Here is a 23435-nt window from a genome sequence, read left to right as displayed (position 1 = left end):
AAATGTCATAGTATAGTATGGCATTAAAAGTCACAATATAGCAAGGCATAAAAAGTCATAAAAACGTCATAGTATAGTAAGGCATAAAAATTCATAAAAACATCATAGTATAGTCAGGCATAAAAAGTCATAGTGTAGTAAGGCATAAATATTCATTATTAAAACGACATAGTATAGTAATGCATAAAAAGTCATAAAAACTACATAGTATAGTAAGGCTTAAAAAACCATAAAAACGTCATAATATAATAAGGCGTGAAAACGACATAGTATAACAAGGCTTAAAAAGTTATAAAAATGTCAAAGTATAGTATGGTATAAAAAGTCATAAAAACATCATAGTATAGTAAGGCATGAAAACAAAATAGTATATTAAGGCATAAAAAGTCATAAAAATGACATAGTATAGTATGGCTTAAAAAGACATAAAAAATGTCATAGTACAGTATGGCATTAAAAGTCACAATGTAGCAAGGCTTAAAAAGTCATAAAAACGTCATAATATAATAAGGCGTGAAAACGACATAGTATAACAAGGCTTAAAAAGTTATAAAAATGTCAAAGTATAGTATGGTATAAAAAGTCATAAAAACATCATAGTATAGTAAGGCATGAAAACAAAATAGTATATTAAGGCATAAAAAGTCATAAAAATGACATAGTATAGTATGGCTTAAAAAGACATAAAAAATGTCATAGTACAGTATGGCATTAAAAGTCACAATGTAGCAAGGCTTAAAAAGTCATAAAAACGTCATAGTATAGTAAGGCATAAAAAGTCATAAAAACGTCATAGTATAGTCAGGCATAAAAAGTTATAAAAACGTGATAGTATAGTAAAGCATAAAAAGTCCTAGTATAGTAAGGCATAAATATTCATTATTAAAACGACGTAGTATAGTAATGCATAAAAAGTCATAAAAACGCTTAAAAAGCCATAAAAAGTCATAAAAACGCTTAAAAAGCCATAAAAACGTCATAGTATAGTAAGGTTTAAAAAGTCATAAAAACGTCACAGTATAGTTAAGCATAAAAAACGTCAAAGTATAGTATGGTATAAAAACTTCATAAAAACGTCATAGTATAGTAAGGCATAATAACTCATAAATACGACATAGTATAGTAAGGCTTAAAAAGTCATAAAAATGTCATAGTTTAGTAAGGCATAAAAAGTCACAATGTAGCAAGGCATAAAAAGTCATAAAAATGTCATAGTGTGATAAGGCATGAAAACAACATAGTATAACAAGGCTTAAAAAGTCATAAAAATGTCATAGTATAGTAAGTCATAAAAAGTCATAAAAACGTCATAGTATAATAAGGCATGAAAACGACATAGTATAGTATGGCAATAAAAGTCACAATATAGAAAGGCATAAAAAGTCATTAAAAAAAGTCATTGTATAGTGAGGCTTAAAAGATCATAAAAACGTCATTCTATAACAAGGCATGAAAAGTCATAGTATAGTAAGGCTTAAAAACGTCATAAAAACGTCATAGTATAGTATGGCACAAAAAGTCATAAAAAGGTCATAGTATAGTAAGGCATTAAAAATCATAAAAACGTCATGCTATAATAAGGCATGAAAACGAAATAGTATAGTAAGGCTTAAAAAGTCATAAAAAATGTCAAAGTATAGTATGGTATAAAAAGTCATAAAAACGTCATAGTATAGTAAGGTTTAAAAAGTCATCAAGAAAACGACATAGTATAGTAAGGCATAAAAAGTCATAAAAATGTCATCGTATAGTATGTCATTAAAAGTCACAATATAGCAAGTCATAAAAAGTCATAAAAACGTCATAGTATAATAAGGCAAGAAAACGAAATAGTATATTATGGTATAAAAAGTCATAAAAAAACGGCATAGTATAGTAAGGCATAAAAAGTCATGAAAAAGACATAGTATAGTAAGGCATAAAAAGTCATAAAACCTTATAGTATAGTACGGCATTAAAAGTCATAAAAACGACATAGTATAGTATGGCATTAAAAGTCATAAAAATGTCATAGTATAGTAAGGCATAAAAAGTCATAGTTTAGCAAGGTATAAAAAGTCATAAAAACAACAGTTTAGTGAGGCATAAAAGTCATAAAAACGTCATAGTATAGTAAGGCATAAAAATTCACAATATAGCATGGCATGAAAAGTAATAAAAACAACATAGTATAGTAAGGCTTAAAAAGTCATAAAAACCTTATAGTATAGTAAGGCATTAAAAGTCAAAAAAACGTCATAGTAAAGTAAGGCATTAAAAGTCATAGTTTAGCAAGGCTTAAAAAGTCATAAAAAATGTCATAGTATAGTAAGGCATAAAAAGTCATAAAAACATCATAGTATAATAAGGCATGAACACGACATAGTATAACAAGGCTTAAAAAGTCATAAAAATGTCAAAGTATAGTATGGTATAAAAAGTCATAAAAACATCATAGTATAATAAGGCATTAAAAGTCATAAAAACGTCATGGTATAATAAGGCATGAAAATGACATAGTATAACAAGGCTTAAAAAGTCATAAAAATGTCAGTATAGTAAGGCATATAAAGTCATAAAAACGACATAGTATAGTAAGGCATGAAAACGAAATAGTATAGTAAGGCATAAAAAGTCATAAAAAACGTCAAAGTATAGTATGGTATAAAAAGTCATAAAAACGTCATAGTATAGTAAGGTTTAAAAAGTCATAAAAACGTCATAGTATGGTAAGGCATAAAAAGTCATAAAATGACATAGTATAGCAAGGCATAAAAACTCATAAATACGACATAGTATAGTAAGGCTTAAAAAGTCATAAAAATGTCAGTATAGTAAGGCATAAAAAGTCATAAAAACATCATAGTATAGTAAGGCTTAAAAAGTCATAGTTTATCAAGGACTAAAACGTCATGAAAACGAAATAATAGGGCGAGGCTTAAAAAGTCATAAAAATGACATAATATAGTAAGGCTTAAAAACTCATAAAAACGTCATAGTATAATAAGGCATGAAAACGAAATAGTATAGTAAGGCTTAAAAAGTCAGAAAAAATGTAAAAGTATAGTATGGCATAAAAAGTCATAAAAAAGTCATAGTATAGTATGGCATTAAAAGTCATAAAAACCTCATAGTATAATAAGGCATCAAAACAACATAGTATAGTAAAGCTTAAAAAGACAGAAAAACGACATAGTATCATCGTAAGGCTTAAAAATTCTTAAAAACAGTTATAGTATAGTAAGGCATTAAAAGTCATACTTTAGCAAAGAATAAAAATGACATGGCATCAGAAGTCACAATATAGCAAGGCATAAAAAGTCATAAAAACGCTATAGTATAGTAAAACATAAAAAGTCATAAAAACGTCATAGTATAGTATGGTATTAAAAGTCACAATACAGCAAGGAATAAAAACCAAAAAGACGTCATAGTATAGCATGGCATAAAAAGTAATAAAAACGTCATAGTATAGTAAGGCATAAAAATTCACAATATAGCAAGGAATAAAAAGCCATAAAAACGTCATAGTACAGTAAGGCTTAAAAAGTCATAAAAGCGTCACAGTATACTTAGGCATAAAAACGTGATAGTATAGTAAGTTATTAAAAGTCATAAAAACGTCATAGTATAGTAAGGTTTAAAAAGTCATAAAAACGTCAGAGTATAGTTAGGCATAAAAACGTCATAAAAATGTCATAGTATGATATGGCATTAAATTCACAATATAGCAAGGCATAAAAAGTCATAAAAACGGTATAGTAAGGCATAAAAAGTGATAAAAACGTCATAGTATAGTATGGTATAAAAAGTAACAATATAGCAAGGAATAAAAAGCCATAAAAACGTGGTAGTATAGTAAGGCTTAAAAAGTCATAAAAACGTCATAGTATAGTTAGGCATAAAAATGTCATCGTATAGTAAGGCATTAAAAGTCATAAAAACGTCATAGTATAGTAAGGCTTAAAAAGTCATAAAAATGTCATAGTATGGTAAGGCATGAAAAGTCATAAAAACGTCATAGTATAATAAGGCATAAAAACTTCATAGTATAGTGAGGCATAAAAAGTCATGAAAACATCAAAGTATATTAAGGTATATAAATGACAAAGTATATAAAGGCATAAAAAGTCAAAAATAGTCACTTCATGGAAAGGCATAAAAAGGTTTGAAAATGTTGTAATATAAAAAGTCTTTAAAAGGTCATAGTATAGTATGCATAAAAAGTCACTGCCAATTAATGCAATGTACGTTTGGATTGTGGGAGGAAGCTGGATTACCCGGAAAAAACCCATGCAGGCACAGGGAGAACATGCAAAGTGTATACAGAGGGTCCCCAGGCCTCGAGTTCGAACTCACAACCCTTACACTCTGGGACCACAGTTCTAACCACTATTCACCATGGCACCTCATAAAAAACAATATAGTATAGTAAGGCATTAAAAAAGTCATAGAATAGTAAGGAAAAAACCTACCATCCATATGCGTTCATATAAACTGCTGTCATATACGCGTTTTTGGTCAGCTGTGGCCACATCAGCAATTGTTACCATGTTTCAAAGTCGTGGTTTGCTCTCGCACGTTTATGTGTTTTTTTTTCTTGACTATTGTTTTCATTTCACATTTCATTATATATAGGCTTATTCCGAGAGAGAGAGCTAAAGAGAGAGAGACAGAGGGAGATCGCTGTCGCAGTTTTACACACTAGGTTTAGCCAGTGTATGTGCAAGAAATTGGAAAGAAAAAAACTGAATATAAAATGTTCATAAGCTTTGGCCCTTTCTCAGGACTTGGGGGAGGTGGGTTAGTGATGAGAATTGGCGTGAGGAGGAGAGCTCATTGTCAGCTGGCGGATCAGTCGGCATGTCCACTCCAGGTAGGATGCGGGATACCTGCAGATTGCAGATGTAGCCACTTCAAAAACTTTATTTTGTGAATACAAACAAGATCTTGATTTTGTAAATAGTAGGCCTGTGGGCTAATAGTTTGTGTTCAGACTGGCGGAAAGTTTGTTTCAAAACTTGGCGTCTGTAAAATTGAAATCCACAAGCTTACAATTGAGATCAAAAAATGCTTTTTTGCTTAACAAAAATGATTCACAAATGTCTGTTTGAAAGTTTTAAATGTTAGGAAGATAGTCACAAATGCTTTTCATTTATTTGTAAATTAATTGAATGTATTCAAATATAATTTTTTTTTTTGTGTATTTCCAAATCTGTTCGTATATTTGCAAGATATTCTTGTGAATTTGCAAATTTATTGTTTGTATTTGAGGAAGGTTTTTATTGTTACAGATTACACATTTACGCATGGATTCTCGATTTGTTCGAACAAATAATATTGAACAAATCTATCTCCATAACCATCCTTTTAAAATCTTTTTAAATCAAATTTATCTAAAAAAAAAGTCATGAAGTAGTGGTAATACATTCTTAAAAGTTACACAATTTATTAGATAAGAGTAGTTATAAACAAAATAAAAAGGTTAGGACTATACATGGTGTCTTTAAATGGCAGTTAAAGCAGCCCATCATTACACATGCATATCTTCTAACAACAGTAATATATAGATAAAAGTGTGCAGGACAGGATATAATCGAGCTCCAGTGTAGGTAAAATAACAACAGCCTTATCTGATTGTAACAAAGTAGAAAACATTCAGCCTCCCAGGTTCTGTCACTTCATGAAGGACAGAAAATTCTTACGTTGGCATTTTAGAAATTTTTACAGATATCTCTGCAGTCTTTGCTCACTTTTCAGTCAAACTCACAGCATAAATTCTCCTGCGCAAATCTGAAATATTCTTCTCCTAAACTCGGCACAGAAAAAAAAAATCATAAAAATATATGCATATAATCATTGCACACGAACAGACCAACATGCTTCACATGTACACAAAACCACACCACAAATCAATTGTGATTGAAACACACACACCCAAAATGAAAGACATACAGACGATGGAGCCTCTCTTGAGTTTTTCCAGCTGAAAAATTGTTGGGGAGTCCCAGAGTGAAGCAAGTCTAGTCTGAATTACCAGCTAGTGGTTACTGTAATGAGTCTTTGTTTTTTTTTTTCTTTGCAAGTCACATGTCCTTTGGTAACAGTGCTGCTGTTATATTGTGAAGGCCCAGGTTAGTAAGAGAAGCTGTGGCGAGTTCAGTCATGTGCTCATACAGGTCCAGAATAGTTGTAGTGGTTTCCATGCTGCGAGTCGGGAGGCTGTGGGCTTGGTTTACGTTCAAGGTGTTCAATCTCTGCTGTGTCTGGTCGTGTGCAGGGTGGGGGGCGCTGCTTAAAGAAGTCTGACACATACCGAACCTGTAAGAAGAGAGATGAGGGCATTTAAATTAAAAACAATACACGTGAAGTACTGGTAGGTCCTGTGTCACGGAAAGACATAGTATTTTCCCAATGGGTATTTACCACTTTATCAGCAGGAAGTTGCCCCAAACAGCTGACAAACAGGAAAATTTTGGACTGAACAAGACAAAAATCACCAAAATGCATGACAAGTTTTGATCTTAGTGAGGTTGGATTGTTTCATTTGGGAAGAAGGAGCAGGCTCAACCAGGCCTTCAGGTTCTGAAGTTGAACACAAGTAATCAAACTAAAAACAAATGGCTTCATTCACATTCTAAAAGTTTTGAGATTAAGGATTTTAAATTGAGTTTTCTCACCTTATGGCACCATAATCCTATCCTAGCTTTAAAACAATCTGAATATTTACATTGTCTATTTTTGTACAAATGACAAAGAAGCACAGTGTAAAACTCACAGTGAGCACAGCGATGAGAGCTCCCTGCAGAAGCCCCACCAGGACGTCGCTCCAGTGATGTTTGTAGTCAGAAACACGTGTGTATCCCACATACAGCGCAAACGCCACCAGGAAGAACTGGATGGTCGGTCGTACCAGTCGCGTCCACTTCCCCTGCATCCTGGCCTGGACGTAGAGCTGAACACACACACACAAACACACACACACAACATTTTAAAATCGACTAGTAACTAAATCTAAACCTGTGGATTTGTAACTTGCTAGTACATACAGTATATGGATAAGTCATTTGTCTGGAGAGATTTTTTCATTGGAAATCATATTTATTGTACAAAAAGAAATATCAGTTTAAGTATGTACAAAAAACTATGAAACCAACAAGGTTTGTTTTTTTATTTACATGTATGCAACTGAAGTGAAAGCTTGATCCTAAGATTAGTTAAAAAGTAATTTACTCATTAATGAAAAAAAAAAACTTCTAACTGAAAAGTATTAAAGCCACATGAAAAAAATTATGAAATTAGATCTATCGGATTTTAACAACATAATTCTTGACATTCATTTTTTCATTTTTCTTTTGATTTTTTCTGGACAAATTTTAACAAATGAATCTTTAAATTCTGTCCTTGGATTAATCCTAAAATTCCCCTCAATTTAATAAAACATATGTATTACAATTATTTAAACAAATATCTGCAAGCATTGTATTCTTATCACCATAACTTTTTGTTAGCATTGATGAGAAAAATGTGTGCTTTTAATTTGCTGTTATTATTCAGTCTTGTTTTAATACATTATATTTTACTAATTCCTGAAGGAGTTAATATAATAGATGCTTTAGCAGTTTGAGCAGACTTTCAGTATTTCACTCCTTAACTCTCCAACAGGGATTAAACCGCTGAGTCCCTCATCTTCCGTCCATTGTACAGTGTGTAGTATTACAACAATGATGTTTTCACTCTTGACCCGTGTGTCCATGACGACCACCTCCTCCTGTTTTGAGTCACTTGTGGGTGTTTTTGGTAAACAAACATTTCACAGCCACAGAAAGCCTCATGTGATGACAAACACACTCACCGACAGAAAGAGCATGCAGTACATCCCAAAGGACGAGTGGCCGGAGTAGAATGATAACCTGAGGAGCAAAAACGGCAAAAGGAAACGATTAATGTTCAAAAGTCACAAATCTTTTCAGTGATTTTCAAATAATATGATGAAGTGTATTATTGTCGAGCTGCAATTTGATGCATGTAATACTTTTTAACTGAATTGCACACTGATGATGGAACCAATACACCAATTCCTAATTGATTCCAACAGGACATTTTGATGTAATTGAATTTATGGATTAACTGAAGCTTTAAGTTTATTATAGTCCTGGGTTCTAGTAGGATTTAGTATGAAATGCTCCAAACTGGGCCACACGATCAAAACTTGAAAATGTACAGTTAGTCAGTTGCTTGATCCTAAATGTGAAGATTTGCTTGTTTTCTACATTACATCACAGTAAACTGAATGTTTTTGTGAATCAATTGTTGGTCAGACTAAGTAAGCAATTTTAAAACATCACTTTGGGTAACTTATGATACATAAAATAAAACAATCATTTCCTGATGTCACGTTTATACTGGTTGACATTCACTGTTGATTGTATTTAAGCAATCAGTCAAATAAGTTCAGAAAATTGATCTGGGAAACAAACACATTTCCTGATGCTATTGACTCTCATATTACAATTTTGATTTTATCAGCTTGAAAAGTTAAAAAATTTTTTTTTTTTTAATCAAACAAATATGCAGGATATTTGCTGGTTACAGCTTCAAATGTGAAGTTTCTATCTTTTAATAATTGTAAATTAAATATCTTCTATCTGTTTTAGACTGATGGTCAACAGCACTTGCGAAGTGCCAACTTAGGCTCTGTGAACTGACAAAAGTACATTTTTTAAAGATTTTATCAACTTTATATGATTAAATGATTATGTAAATTTTCTTAATGTTAGACATTTTTTAAACCCTTCAAATAAATAGAATTTCTCAGGTCAAAAGTACCTAATCTGATTTTAAATGGTTAAATGGTCAAAGATTAAACCAGTTCACAGCAACTTTAATCCCAAAGACCTGAAGTCACTTTGTCAAACTTCAGTACATGATAAAAGACAGTGAGGGAGGTGTGGTGGCGGTGTAGCCCACCTGGATTCGGTCACATTGCGAGGGTTGCCGGTACAGTTGATATGCAGCACATATCCGTTACAGGTGACTGGGGCACACACTGATAAGAAGTTTGGACGGGGACGACCAATGGTGAACTTTGCAAGATCTGTCAGTGATTGGCTGGCAGCTCCTCCAAACAGGAAGGTGCCCACCACCTTGTAGAGAGCAGACAGGTACTGGTTGAACTGGGAGTTGGAGTGGAGACGTTTGGTGTGCACCAGATAGGCCTCTCCTGTGGTGATCTGTGGAGGAAGAGGTATAAGGATGGGTGTTCAGTTGATGTGGAAAAAAAAAAAAGATTGCCCACATTGTTTGGAGCTCATGATCTTGGGGACTTACAATGACTATGGAGCAGGTGATGGTGACTGCAGCCATGGCCCCATGGGAGATGGTGTCTCTCCTGTATGGATGGCTGATGCTCTTGTCATCACAGTAGATTGCTCTCTGGTAAGGGCTGAAGCTGAGCGTCAGGATGGCCGAGGGCAGAGCCGCTGGGGAAAGACGACATGACAGTTTGACCTCTCCTCATTACGAGCGCACTCACACACACACACACACACACACACACACACACAAAATCACTGCACTGCTAAAGAAACCATGAAAACAAAATCATACAATGACCGAGTAAACCATGCTGATGGACATGTGAAAAAAACTAGAACTAGAACTCCATTAAAGCTGCAAAGACACATTTGTTATTTAAATAATAGAAAATATTTTGAATTTCTTTAATCAATACCAGGCTATAGACATAGCTACAGATTACTGTATTATATTATTGTATGTTTCAGATTACTTTTTTCCTTGTTCAAGTACTGTCGATGCAACTTTTCATGAAAAAATAAGTGTCAACAATGCCCTGTTGCTTTAAAAGGAAAACCTCATTTCAATCCGTTTTTGAGACATCCTTCTAACCAACATACAAAAACCAAGCAAATGAGACTAAAAACATTACCATCTGGGTGAAGGTGATGAAAACTTATAAAAACAACAAACAAACAAACAGTTTTTAGTTTTGTGTCCTTCACTGAAACCACAAATGTGAGCAAAAAAATATGCCCAACAACAGGTCATTGGTTCCCAGTCTAAAGCTGCACTGATACACTTTTATTTATTTATTTATTTTTTTTACATGAATCGATCATCTATCATCCATCTATCTGTGCAATGTTAAAGGTGTCACTCTCTGTGAAACCACAAACTCTTCAGTCTCCCTACACATCTATTCTAGCATCTTTCAGCTCATTGTTTTGGTTCCAGGCCTGCAGCTTTCATCACCATCCTCTCCAGCTGCAGCAAACAGCTGGTTTTATAAGTGAAAATGCTTCATTTGGTGACGTCTTCAGGACATTGTGTTTACAGCTTGTTATGCTGTCCCCAAGTGGCCCAAAAAGAAAGCAAAGCGTCACTTAAAGCATGTTTAAAGTGGAGGAAAAGCTAACTGCTGTCAAAGACGTAAATACAGGCATTGCATCAGTTATATTGTAGTTTTTGGGAACCACACTGTATTGTTAAGAGCTGGAGGTCCATCCTGAGAGCAGCTAAGACCCCTCAGCTCTGCATTGACAAGTCAAACATGAACCACAACACAATGAGGTGCAGCTCAGGAAACAGCTAAGAACACAGTGATGGACTAATCTTTTGGCTTTGGGCAGAAGCCTCGACTCTGCCAAGTAAATTAATTTGTCATCGGCAGAGCTTAGTGGCAACAGCTTCACCTCTGCACGTCGCGGTTAACTCTCTGCGGAAGAACCGCCTGTCACTATGGAAACACGCGGGACAGGACAACCGTGACCTTTGACCTTGGGTCACCGTTTAAACAGTGAAGGGCCTGGGAGCTGAGGAGTGAACCAGGACACACACTCATATACTGCAGGTATAAAGTGTGCACATATATACAAACTGCAGACAGATAAAACGTGGTCAACGAGCTACAGAGGTTTTTAAAAAAATGCATATATTTGTAGGTCTGTAATGAGGAATGGTTTCTGTCTGTGTGCTTTTTGTGGAAGACAGACAGCAAACATTGGGTTTAACGATTTCTCTTAGTGCAAACAAAAGAGTTAAGATTGGCACAGCAGCAGCAGAGGCACATAAAGCTGTCTCTTAAATCTGTGCAGCACAATAGTCTAATCTCCAAGAATGATGTCAGGACCTTTTCTGCACCACAACATTTAAATAGTTTTCCTGTTTTCCAGAACTCTGTGCTGAACTGCTGAAGCTAATAAGAGTAAGGGGATGGATGATGTTTGTTTTTGTAAGCGGGAGCTGTGTATTTACTGGATCTCTCTCTCTCTCTCCTTCTACTAAAAGATTGCTTCCTTCCTCCAAAGTGTGCGACCATCGCTGTGACTGGCGCCACTAAATGAAACCGCACGAGGACACGCAAATACAGAAAGGAAAACATGTCCCAGACAGGTAATTTTGCGAAGGTAATTCTGGCGTGATGTCATGTGTAGATATGAGGAAGAGTGTGAATTAAGTCTGAGGTCATACACACTGTTGCACTCTGCCAGGTGGGAACGTTTATACCCAGTGTTTCCTCTTCTCCACTTCCTGCTACGTATAAGAATATAAAATACACTAAGCATGTCCTTCAGGAATGAAGTTGGTTGGGTGAATGTGGGCTGTATCTAAGCAGGAAGTTTAAAAATGAAAATGTGAAAGGATAAGAAGTGGGTAGGTGAATACATTCATAAAAAAAGTTTCACATTAAGTTGCACTGAAAAAAGTTTCCAAACTGAATGACAGTGTCACATATATTTCTATACAGTATACAATATATTCTTAGTGTATAGAGTATCAAAGAAAGCCATGGTAAATAAACCGTTAGCGTTCTAGACGTCTTGTACAACTCAGCCCGATGCATTTGACAACTTTGGAAACAGATTTTTCAAATAAAGCTCTGTGGGTGTAAAAAATGCTTGTTAATACAATATGATATTTAATGGTGTGCTGTGGGTTCAGGAGGGTATAAAAAAAGGTGGCGGATGATGATATTGTAAGACAACATGGAGTTAGTCCGTCTTGCAAATACTGACCTACCCACAGTCTGTGGCTTCCAGTGTCAGAGAACAGAGTTTAAAGCTTCGCTGCTTGTCTATAAATCTCTTAATGTATTAGGACCAAATAAAACCTCTGACTGTGTTTTACTATATGGACCCTGTTGGCATCTCAGGCTGCTGTTTGTAAGCTAAACACGGAGAAGCAGCATTTAGTTACTATCCACCACAGAGCATTTTAATGTTTTAGCTTTTTAGCCCCAGATATATACATTCATGTTGTTATTTTAAGGAAACTTTACTCAAACAGGAGTAAATGGTGAATTTGTGTCGTAGGGGATTAAATAACAGGAGGACTGTGTATATGGGATAAACTCGAAACCAACCAGTGCCCATGTTCATGGTGATGAAGCGACATGTCACATAGTCCATTGCTGTGACTCAGTAATGGGTTTTTAATAGTTTAACAATGGAGCCCAATGGCCCAGAGGAACAAGCTATATCGAGAATCGTCAATCCTTGTTAGTCATGTGAATTCATTGTTGGTGTTGGTCATTTTGTGAGATTCGTTGACAATGACAAAAATATAGAATATCACTACACTTATCCTTAAACAAGTTTAAGAGCTGCAGAGCTTCAGAAACAAGGAGCGAAGATCAAACACAACGCAAAAGCAAAAATATAATAAAAATCCTATTTCGACCCATCTAACCCTGAGGCTTGGTTAAAGGGCAGAACCCTCCACACTATATGGCTCCTGAGATGGATACACAATATTCAACAGCTATAGGTTGAAAAACATCCTTAATCTAGCCCACTACTTCATTCATAATAGAAAGACCAGCACATAACGGCATGAATGAGGCAGCGTGGTGGCCCAAAGCAGAAAGTCTATGTTCACCTTGTTTAACCTATCAGTCTTAGGAACATGTACAGTATTTCCTGGTGTGTATATGTACAATAAAAGCAACAGTCTCACAATCTACTGCATTTAATTCAAAAACCTTGCAGTAGATACTGCAGGGGTTGTTTTTTCAGGTCATGTTTAGTGGCTTTGTTGCTCTGGATTGCATTAATGAAACTGTTATTGTGTACACGCATTTCTATTTGCTTGTATGTGTTTCTATTAACTGTCTCTCTAAGCAGCTATCAGTCTGCCCTGCCCATAGTTTATGTTATTATAAAATAATAATAATGATACCGCCCAAGGAAGATTTAATGCCAGTTGTGATTTGTGACCATCTCTGAAGAAGTGCCGCTAATGATCTTTGATGACAAGCAGTTTCCTCATTAAAGACAATTTATTTTCATTAAAGGAGCGCCCCTTCCCACTTTGCTCCTCACATCTCAGAGTTCATTATTCCAGGAGGTCAAGCGTGCTCTCAGCTCCTCTTTGAAGTGACGCCCAACCATTGTTTACTCTGCAGGGTGCAAAGACAACATTTAGATAAGAGGCTGCATGTTTGACAAGTCTCTGGTGGCTACACACTGCCAGGGTGGAGATGTGAGTGGACAGAGTTGGGCAATGGCCTTTCAAAACCACACACACACACACACACACACACACACACACACACACACACACACACACACACACACACACACACACACACACACACACACACACACACACACACACACACACACACACACACACACACACACACACACAGCTAAGCTTATTTAACAACAGACTCTGTGAGGAAGTCGATCCCCCCTTCGTATCAAACATGCTCCAACAGCCTCTGGGAGCTGAGCCCACAGAGAGTTCCTATTATCTGAGCAGGACTGGCTGTTTTTATCTGCTCTATTATTCCAGAAGGCCTGGTATGTTTTTATAGGCCTGTCATGGTGGGGCAGCCTCCCCTATCCCAGGCTGGGTCAAGCTGAGGGGAGACGGGTTCATTCCCCAAATTCTTTTGTGTTTTTATACACTGTTTTTCCAGAATTCCCCTTCTTCTTTGTCTAATTTTGAGTTTAATTTGATGTAATGTATATTACTACTTTTAAAAATGTACTAATTTAATGTATTATTTGAATGTTTGGTTAAACCACTTTAAAAATCAAAAGAAAAATGACAAAAGTACAAAAGAGGTCTCCATAGATATTGTCTGAGATGCAGTAGTGGGAAATAACTGAGTAAACTTACTCAGTTACTGTGCTTAAGGGAGCAGTTCAACCTTTTTAAAAATGTTTCCTCTCTGACAGACGAGAAGATCGAGATGCCACTCTTCCTGGTGACGTGTGAATGGTGTGCTAGGTTTCGAGGAGGTCATGTGGCTCAGGTCCTCTCTGTTGGCGGCACCTGGAAGTTGCTCAGTGTCGTTATGTTCTTTATTAAAGTTTACAGTCTATAATGTTGTCCTCCTTATTCTCCATAATTGTGGCTCTATTCTGTACACATGACATCTATTGCCTGTGTAGAGATCCTTCCTCTGTTGCTCATCCTGAACTCCATTTTCTCCTGTTGAAAAGTTTTTTCTTGTTTCTCGATTCAAGAGTCTAAGGACAGAGGGTGTCGTAAAGCTGATATTTAGCCACTTGAGGCAAATTTGTGATTATTGATGTTGGACCAAAGAGTGTCTAAAAGAGTCTAAAGAGTGTCTGTTTGCAGTTCATCAAAGAAGGTACTACCTTGGAAGTAAACACTGTTAATGACCATGATAGAGGAGTATAATTCAGCATTTAGTGATGGTTGTCTTACTGCAGAGCTGGACACATTAACCTTTAACAATGGATTTCATCTGAGACTTCCATGTTTGCTTGCTTCTCCAGGGACTTCTGTACATTTTAGCACAGATATATCTGAGCTTTCAGAAAAATGTGAGCTTTTATGAACTTTTAAAAACAGACTTTTTTTCAGCTTAGTAGTATTTTTCCTTTATTTCTTCCTCAGTAACTTCTTCCCTCCTTTCCTTCCTTCCTTCCATCGCATCTCTCCTAAAAATCTTTCCTTTCCCTCTTTAACCTATCTGATAATTCCCAAAACGGAGTTGTTGTTTTTTTTTTGTTTTTTTTTAACCACAGAGCAAAACTAAACTACCATTAATACTCTAATACTTGTTGTGCTACTACCCACATTGATTGGGGGACATTTGCTTGTAATGGGGTATTTTCATTATGAGGCATTGTTGCTTTTACTGCTCTGACAAATACCAGCTCAGTGAACTTTTACAGCTGCAGACAATGAAGAGACTGGTTCCAATCTCTCTTTCTAAAAGACACACACACACACACAACACACACACACACACACACACACACACACACACACACACACACACACACACACACACACACACACACACACACACACACACACACACACACACACACTTTCTGCTAAGATTTTTTGACTTCAGTCCGCAGGAGAGATAAAAAAAAAGAAAGAAGGGAAAGTATTGTGTTACGCTTTCACAATCTTCTTTGGAAGCAGCGCACCCCCGATTCCTCTTTGAGAAAATAAACACAATGGAATCTGGGATCAGACACAAGTACAACTTCCCCTTGACCTCTGACCCATCGGGAAGTGGGAAGTGTTCCTGTTATTCAGTTCTTAAGATGAGTGGCCAAGGTTCACTGTGACCCATCTTTAGAGCTGAATAATTGAGACATATACTGGAAATAAAACAGAGACAGAAATGGGTAACAGTGTTGTATATGAACATTTGTCTGAGATCTGCATGTCAAATCTCAAACAGGTGATGGTGAGATTAGTGGGTCTGCCGGGCAACCTCACAGTTAGTTAGCGAACGAGGATTCGCTACTGGTGTACCACATCACAGCGAGGTGCTCAGAAAGCCAATATTTATCTTAAAGATCCTTCTTTTTGTATTTTGACAACTGTTTTAGTCCTCGCCAAACCATGCTGTGTTTGTTCTGTACTGCTTTCCAAAAATAAAAAATAAAAAGAATTATTGAAGGTTTTTTTTTTCTTTTTTTCCCCCTACAACAGCCATCATTGTTCATCAGTGAGGGGGTTAATCTATTAATTCCCAGCAAACGCAGAGAAAGAGCATCACTTCCTGTGAGGCTGGGGATTTTTCCTGGGAAAGTCCTACACGACACTGGGTGATAAAAAGCTTTTTCTTGGTATATCCGCTGATTTGGAGTTACAAAACTTTTTTCGGATGAAAAGGTTGAGTGTCACGACATTAAACAATAATACCACTAGCTCTGGAATGCATTGTTTGGTTTTTGGGCCTGCAAAAGAGATTACTTTGATTAGTTTATCTACTACTTGGTAAATTGGTACTGAACTAAGTACTGTACTTAAAACAGTGACGAGTGGTTAAAAAAAGATGAAAGAAAGACTCTGATCCTGAAAATCATTAGACTTGGTTTGGACTTCCTCCAGAAAAGCAATAAAAAAGGAGTTTTTCTGAAATCCATGTGTTTGTCCTTCTGAGGCGAGCGTACAAAATGCACAACTGTCACACCAGACTACGATTCGCATCCACAGTCCCGTCTGTGAAACACTGTGGTTACGTTTTGGGAAAGATTGTGGTTTTAATTAAACATAAATGAACATTGTGTCTGAACTCACTGAACATTTGCTGTATTTTTAAGGTTTGCTGTCGCTGCATAGCTAACATTAGCATTAAAAACTGTTTACTTTCCAGTCTAGAAGAAACGATGGGAGTTAAGCATGAAAAAATCCTTTACTTGCCAAGAGCTGTCTCGAGCGATATTAACTCTTGTTTGTGTTTCCATTTATTATCAATCTACTGAAGGAGAACCAGTTAGCTCCAACCCAATCGGCCCATCTCATCTCTTTCTGTCACCGACTCACTGTAGTGTCTGCGATGTGTGCCTAGACACAACTACAAAAAAAAGTTTAATAATGCTCTAGTCACTGCAAGTGGATATTGTACTGCAAGATATTTTGGTGGAAAAAACAAATCCGTTGTCTGCAAACATTTATTAATACGTATCGTTATCAACTTAGTTGAAACTTGCCAAATACATGAACTAGCGACAGTAGCTGAACTATTTTTGAGTAAACTTTAAAGTGCAGAATTACATTCATCACATTTCTTTTTGAATAGTATAACCTGTGGAACAACTTGAATTTAGCACTGCCTACAGCAGTTATGTATGTACTATAAACTACTCAGATACTCTTGCCCCCAAGTCTCATTCCTCTGTTTTCTTAACTCCACCCATGCACCGTGATTATGAATAAGAGGAGAAAAACAAAATTCAGCACCTTGATTATTTTTCAATGTGCATTTGATGCAGGTTATACCTCTATTAATATTTTCTGTTATTGAATTAAATTTAAAGGATTGTGAGGCCTGAAGAGATCTCTCTAAACACTTTCTAGTTTGTCTTACATCCACGCCATCAGTAATTAAATGTTCTGACGCAATCGATCCTGAATGGCTTTGAAGCTCATTTGTGTAAAGTAAGATTGAAAAGCTGATGTTGACCTGGCACAGAAAACAGAAATAATTCTTCCTTCAACAATAAACCACAACAGCACTGAAAGGACCTTCTGAAACCACCGGGGACCCAATTTTAACCGTGCACACACACACACACACACACACACACACACACACACACACACACACACACTTTGACACAGGAATGTCAGGGAGCACAAGTCAACACTGTCAACTTGAATTTGACACATATTTGGCAGAAGCAGATACTGTGTGTGCATGTGTGTGCATGTGTGTCAATAAAACTGTTAAAAAGGAGCATCTCAAACATGTCGGCTAAGAGCTAAAATGCACAGCTGTCGTCAGTCATGCACTGTGCTGCCTCTCAACCATTACTTTTCTGTAACCCTTCAGTTAGATCACAAGCTTGTAATGACTTGTAAGAGTGGAGCTGTATTAATACACCTACACAAGCAAGGTGCAGTTTCACTTCCTCACTGCTGATTCTTACCTCAACAACAAACTAACTTTGTGTCACTGACCTGTTCCATGTTACTCTACACATGTAGAACTGAAACGACTGGTAAATTAATCCAGTAGTCTGACAGAAAATTAAATCAGTAACTACTTAGACATTTGAGTAATGGTTTGAGTACTTTTTATGCAAAAATCCCCTGGTTCCAGTTTGTCATATGTAAATACTTGCTGTTTGTTTTTTGTTTTTTTTAATCTTCTGTGATAATGAATTCGATATATTGGGATTTAGGTCTTGTGTCATCTTGGACTCTGGGAAACTGAGATGGGCCTTTTGCTATTTGCTGACAATCTATTGACCAAACAATCAATCATTTAAATAAAACAACTATCTGTATATTAACTGATGCAATCCTTATACTGTTATCATCTATATTTTAGAACACATGCAACATTACTTACGAATTAAAAAACACTTTTTTTACATTAACAGCCACTTTCTCACTGTCTTACCCAACTTTGTCCAACACCAACATCCTATTTTAGCCAGAGAAGTGTCAAATTAAACAAGCAAGTTGCTTTCAAAATGCTTAATGTTAGTGTCAACATATTAAGTACTTTTAAAATCCAGAAAATTAAACAGTTAAAAAAAAAAAAAAAAAATCTAGAATAAAGTTTTAATGCTTAAAAAGGCCCAAAGCTCAAACTGATATGTGAATTTTCAGAATGACACTTTTAAGTTTTAGGGGTCGCTGACCTGACACCAATGTAAGGTTAATTAAATGTATTGTGGATGCATTGTATGGCCCTTTTTTGTCCTGTACTGTAAATTAAAAACTGCAACTGTAAATCTAATTAGTTTGAACCTGCTACTTCATGTGAGAAGTATTGGTTTCATTATCAAATGTTCTTTTGGATCAGATAAAAGTATCTGAACATAACCAAGTAGGAGTTGCCAGCGTGATAAAAGTGAACAGTAATAGTGAAACTATGGACCCAGTGACCTCTGTGTGGTTGAAAAGTGCAGCAACAGCTGGGCTTGGTCTTATAGAAAGGCAGCCAGTCCAGCTCTTCAGTGTCTTCGCTCTCAGTGTACAAACACTATTAATGAGAAAATCAAAACACTGTCAAAGCTGAAAGAAGTGAGTTCAGACAGTTGTATCAGATGGATTTGCTCCTAAACAACTGTAAACAGAAGGTTTTTTCTAAACAGAATACTTACTGACACTAATAATAATAGTCTGACATTTTGCAAAATACACTTATTCACTTCCTTGCCAATGCATGTTCTCCTGTCTGTAAGCGAAACATGACCACAGAGCCTAACGAGGAACTATTTTATATTTAAGATTGGCAAAAGGAGGGAAACAGCTATAGCCTGGCTCTACCCAAAGGTAGAAAAATCTCAGCACCTCCAAAGCTAATTAATTAACACCTTATAGCTCTTTTGATTAATCTAGACCAAAATTAAAGCGTAGACGCAACACGTAGTTTTTCCAGGGGCTCTTGTGCCAGACTATTTCTTGCCAGATTAGCCGTATCCAGTCTTCATGCTAGCTAATTGGCTGGCAACTCTGGCTACAACCAAGAAATAGTCCAGCTCATAACCCCATGAAAAATCACTTATTTTTTACACTTACAACAAATTGTTAAATATAAAATATAACATGTTGATTATTGACCTTTAGAGACTGTAGCTTCATGTTTAGCGCACACAGAGAGAGAGAGAGAGAGAGAGAGAGAGAGAGAGAGAGAGAGAGAGAGAGAGAGAGAGAGGCACTAATCTTTTCATCTAACTCTCCACATGAAAACGAATAGGCGCACAGCATTTCCCAAAAATATCCAACTATTATTTTAAAAAAGAAACTAAATTAAATGGAAAGACCAGTGTCACAAAAGGATCTGGTTCTCACTTGTAATATTTTTGCCTTTTGAAAGAGTCCAGACACACTGCATGTAAAAATAAATAAATAAATGAATAAATAAAAGTGGGGAAAAAAGTGAAACAAAGCAAAACATGAACAGAGCAGCCTGTTCTCATAAAAGTTCATTTTTACAATGTTGTTAATTTTACTGTGATGTAAAATGTAGCTGTAGCCTGAATTTCATGACTGATATTGTAACAACAGATGTTCTCCTGCTGTGGTATCTGTGAGTGTCAAAGGGAGATATGGTGTGCATTAGTGTTTGTGTGTGTGTGTGTGTGTGTGTGTGTGTGTGTGTGTGTGTGTGTGTGTCTGTGTCTGTGTGCACTTGGAAGTTGTGTTGTATCTACTGTTGTGCAGTGGTAAAAAATGGCAGGATGGAGGTTTGACTGCAGAGGGGAAGAGGAGAATTAAAACACTGAACAGATTCAGAGATCAGTTACAATCTGAACATTCAGCACATTCCTACCATATCTCACACACACACACACACACACACACACACACACACACACACACAATGAGGGGCACCAAACCTAATGATAGTTTAGTTTAGTTTACACAGATCAACAGGAGATTTACTGCTCTTCGAGTCCAAAAAGCAACGAGATGCATTTGAAAATGTTTTACAGTGATACAAGTGATAGAATTTTCTGAGTTTATTTGTGGAGCTGAAACAATAAATGGTTAACCAATCGATTAGTTTACAGATATTTTGATAATTGATTAACTGTTTAAATAAATTTTAACCAAATATTAGATGGTAAACTGAATATCTTTGGGTTTAAGGAAAGTTGATTGGACCATCAAGCAATTTGATATGTGAAAAATTACAATTTACTAGAGCTCATCAAATGTCTTGTTTGGTCTGTCAGACAAGGAAAACCAGCAATTTCTAACATTTGAGAAGCTGAAACCATCAAGCATCTGACATTTTTGGTTTAAATTTACATTGGAGATTTAGTTTGATCATCACATTTAAATTACAGCTTCTCTTTAAAGTGTTTCCTTATGCACAGAGCTCATATTGTTTTAAAATATATTTGAGTCTGACACACTGATCTTTATCTGGGTATTTTATTTATAAACCAAAATGTATAGATAACTAATGCCATTGTCTCCTGACAGACAGTAGATATCAACATGGGTGGCATGAGTACAACTCTTAGAAAAATGTTTTCACTTTTTAAAAAAAAAAAAAAAAGGGTGCATCACTGACACATCACACTTTGAAACGATAAACTTCAAGCTTAGTCAGCCAAAGACTTTGTAAGCTGAGAAATATGTAGATGACTATTCATTAATCATCACTTGAATATGATGCCACAGTACGCTTTGATGTTGAACAAGCTCTCGATTTTGAGAGAGTTCCGAGAAGGACTCTTATCTCTGGACGTCATTAACTTTCTTATGAAATATCTTGACTCATTTTTTATGCTAAATGAGTCAAACAACATGTTATAAATCCTTATCGTTCCTCATCTGACAAGTATTGGCTTGTGGCCTTTATCAGGGTTTGTGGCCTAAGCCAAAACGTGTCGCTTTAACATTAAAGTTTTCTGTATACTGCAGATGTTGCTTTTTAACCTCTTCAGATTTTTAATCAAGATATTCTTTCATTTCCAACCCTTTTTTTTCCCCCTACAATAATGGACATGCAGGGCGTTGATGGTGGACTCCTCATCAGGTGTACACGCACACATGAACATACATCATGCAGAGGGAGCTGAACAGAAGAACGGTCATTATCATTCCTCCCTGTCACTCACCATATCGGTCCACAACTGGACACACACACGGACACACACACACACATACACACACACACACACACACACACACACACACACACACACACACACACACACACGGACACACACACACTGTAACCTTCAATGTTTTTTATGGCCTTCACAGACATTCCACTGCAGGCAAGTTTTAGCTATGAACCCATATTTCACTCCTAAAAACATCTACAGAAAATAAGCCAAAAAAAGGGAAATCAACTTTGCTGTCAACCTCCTGTTTTCCATCATCTCAACGACAACCTCTGTCAACTCCACGGTGCCAAAAAATGTGAACAGACGTGACACAAAAAGCCGGAAGATGTCAGTTCTGTTAATGGCTTTGTGTCGTCCTTAGAGAGCAGAGCAGGTCGCAACAAGTCGTTTTGTTCCCTGCACTGTACTCGCACATATAACACCAGAGAGCCCACCCTCAACACACACACACACACACACACACACACACACACACACACACACACACAGACGCACACAAACCTGGTCTACAATTTCCAAAACAGGATTTTTACTGTCACAGCAAGAGAGATTCATTGTCCATGATCTTTTGCTCTTCCTCCTCACCCTAAGTTTAAAGAATAAAGGGGCCACGAGGGGGAGGAGGAAATATGTACAAAAAAAAAACAAACTTGAATGCATTCACAGAGACTGGAATCTATCCACCGGAGAAATGAAGAGACAGGTAGAGATGCAGACACACAACCAAACTGCACTTTGTGGTTTCTTACACTCAACTAACTGAACCAATAAGCAGTCAAAACACTATGAAATCAAACTGCGAGTGTATCATGGCCTCAGCAAATCAACACATAGGAAAGCCTGATAATGAGGTAAGATACTATGTGCTGTGTCTTAACCAGAATGATCTCAGAGGAGAAATCTCTTTACGGACAGTCAGATATCAGCAAGTGTTCTTACTCAATATTGGGAAGGACTCCTTTTGGCCTGTTTGAACAAGATAGGAACTAATGAATAGGAAAGTTTAGTTGTAGACTACTGCTGTGCTGAATATACAATCACTGCTAATTAATGTGTCTACTGAGTATCGTGCAAGTTGCATTTTTTGAATGTAGGTCATGAATTTTTTTAACAGGAGTTAGTCCCTTGCTCTGCTCTTGCAGGAAGATCCATGAAGCAACATGTGTATTACCGGTGACAGATCTATCAATCAGTGTGTGTCACTGTTGGCCAATCCCGTGCGTCACCCTGCAAACTTCCCAATACAAGCATTTTCATGTAGGTTTGGAATTTAATTTATAATTCAGTCGCACAAAAATCACAGGACGAGCCTGTAGAGTCTGAAACTAATCACGTTTTCAGCCATGTCGACAGGAGGAGGGTGGTTACTCACCAAAAAACACACAAAGAATATCCACCACGACCAGGATCAGCTTCTTCCCTTGCTCGGTCATGTTTCCTCCGGTGCCCGCTTCACTTTCATAAATGAATCGTGTTTACAAAAAAAAAAAAGAGGCAGTGGGGAGAGTTGTAATGTAAGAAACACCTGGACTAGCTTTGGACAAAACACTATCGGGACAAGTCGGACCTGCTCGTTCTTCCGGCTCTTCTGTATACCTGTCCGCTTGCCTGCCTGCCTGCCTGCCTGCCTGTCTGTCTGTCTGTCTGTCTGCCTGCCTGCCTGCCTGTCTGTCTGTCAGTACTGCGCTGTTCCAGGTGAGCTGCAGACAAGAGGACGCGGAGCTGCGTCCTGTAGGCCTGCCTTTTTTACGCACGGAGGGGAGGGGAGGGGAGGGCTGTCGTGGGAGAAGGGCTCAACGCTGACAGTGGATGGCTTCCTGAGATTCTTGCTCCAAACTGGATGCTCCCACCACCCACGCTTTACACCCTTTCTTTCCACTTTCTCTTTCTCTG

The 23435-nt window shown here is 36.7% G+C and overlaps 2 protein-coding genes across 3 annotated transcripts in view; one reads left to right on the top strand and one right to left on the bottom strand.

The window, feature by feature from the left end:
* LOC130180689 (TLE family member 5-like) overlaps positions 1-14332 on the top strand; it is a 40004-nt gene extending 25672 nt beyond the window's left edge. Inside the window, exons 8-9 of one of the 2 annotated variants that reach the window (XR_008829432.1) lie at positions 11287-11391; positions 14184-14332. The gene's annotated coding sequence lies outside the window, so the exon portion shown is untranslated. Of the gene's footprint in view, positions 1-11286; positions 11406-14183 lie in introns of both variants that reach the window. The other variant, XR_008829433.1, reaches the window with a different exon arrangement.
* On the bottom strand, positions 5405-23233 carry plpp2a (phospholipid phosphatase 2a). Its single transcript, XM_056394364.1, has 6 exons — positions 22915-23233; positions 9310-9461; positions 8950-9212; positions 7835-7892; positions 6758-6934; positions 5405-6300 (listed from the first exon to the last, which is right to left on the bottom strand). The coding sequence occupies exons 1-6, from the start codon at positions 22973-22975 to the stop codon at positions 6151-6153; spliced, it is 861 nt and encodes a 286-aa protein (XP_056250339.1). The 5' UTR covers positions 22976-23233; the 3' UTR covers positions 5405-6150.
* Between the last annotated feature and the right edge of the window lie 202 nt (positions 23234-23435).

Source organism: Seriola aureovittata, chromosome 13 (genome assembly GCF_021018895.1).
Source record: "Seriola aureovittata isolate HTS-2021-v1 ecotype China chromosome 13, ASM2101889v1, whole genome shotgun sequence".
Lineage (NCBI taxonomy): Eukaryota > Metazoa > Chordata > Actinopteri > Carangiformes > Carangidae > Seriola > Seriola aureovittata.
The sequence above is the reverse complement of the archived record's forward strand: the minus strand, read 5'-3'. Positions and strand labels throughout refer to the sequence as shown.

Coding starts and splice junctions, on each gene's coding strand:
- plpp2a (XM_056394364.1), bottom strand. CDS start 22,975: ATGACCGAGCAAGGGAAGAAGCTGATCCTGGTCGTGGTGGATATTCTT. Junction 9,462..22,914: donor TATTCTTTGTGTGTTTTTTG/GTGAGTAACCAC, acceptor GTCTTTCCCCAG/CGGCTCTGCCCTCGGCCATC. Junction 6,935..7,834: donor ACTGCATGCTCTTTCTGTCG/GTGAGTGTGTTT, acceptor GTGTGTGTTCAG/CTCTACGTCCAGGCCAGGAT.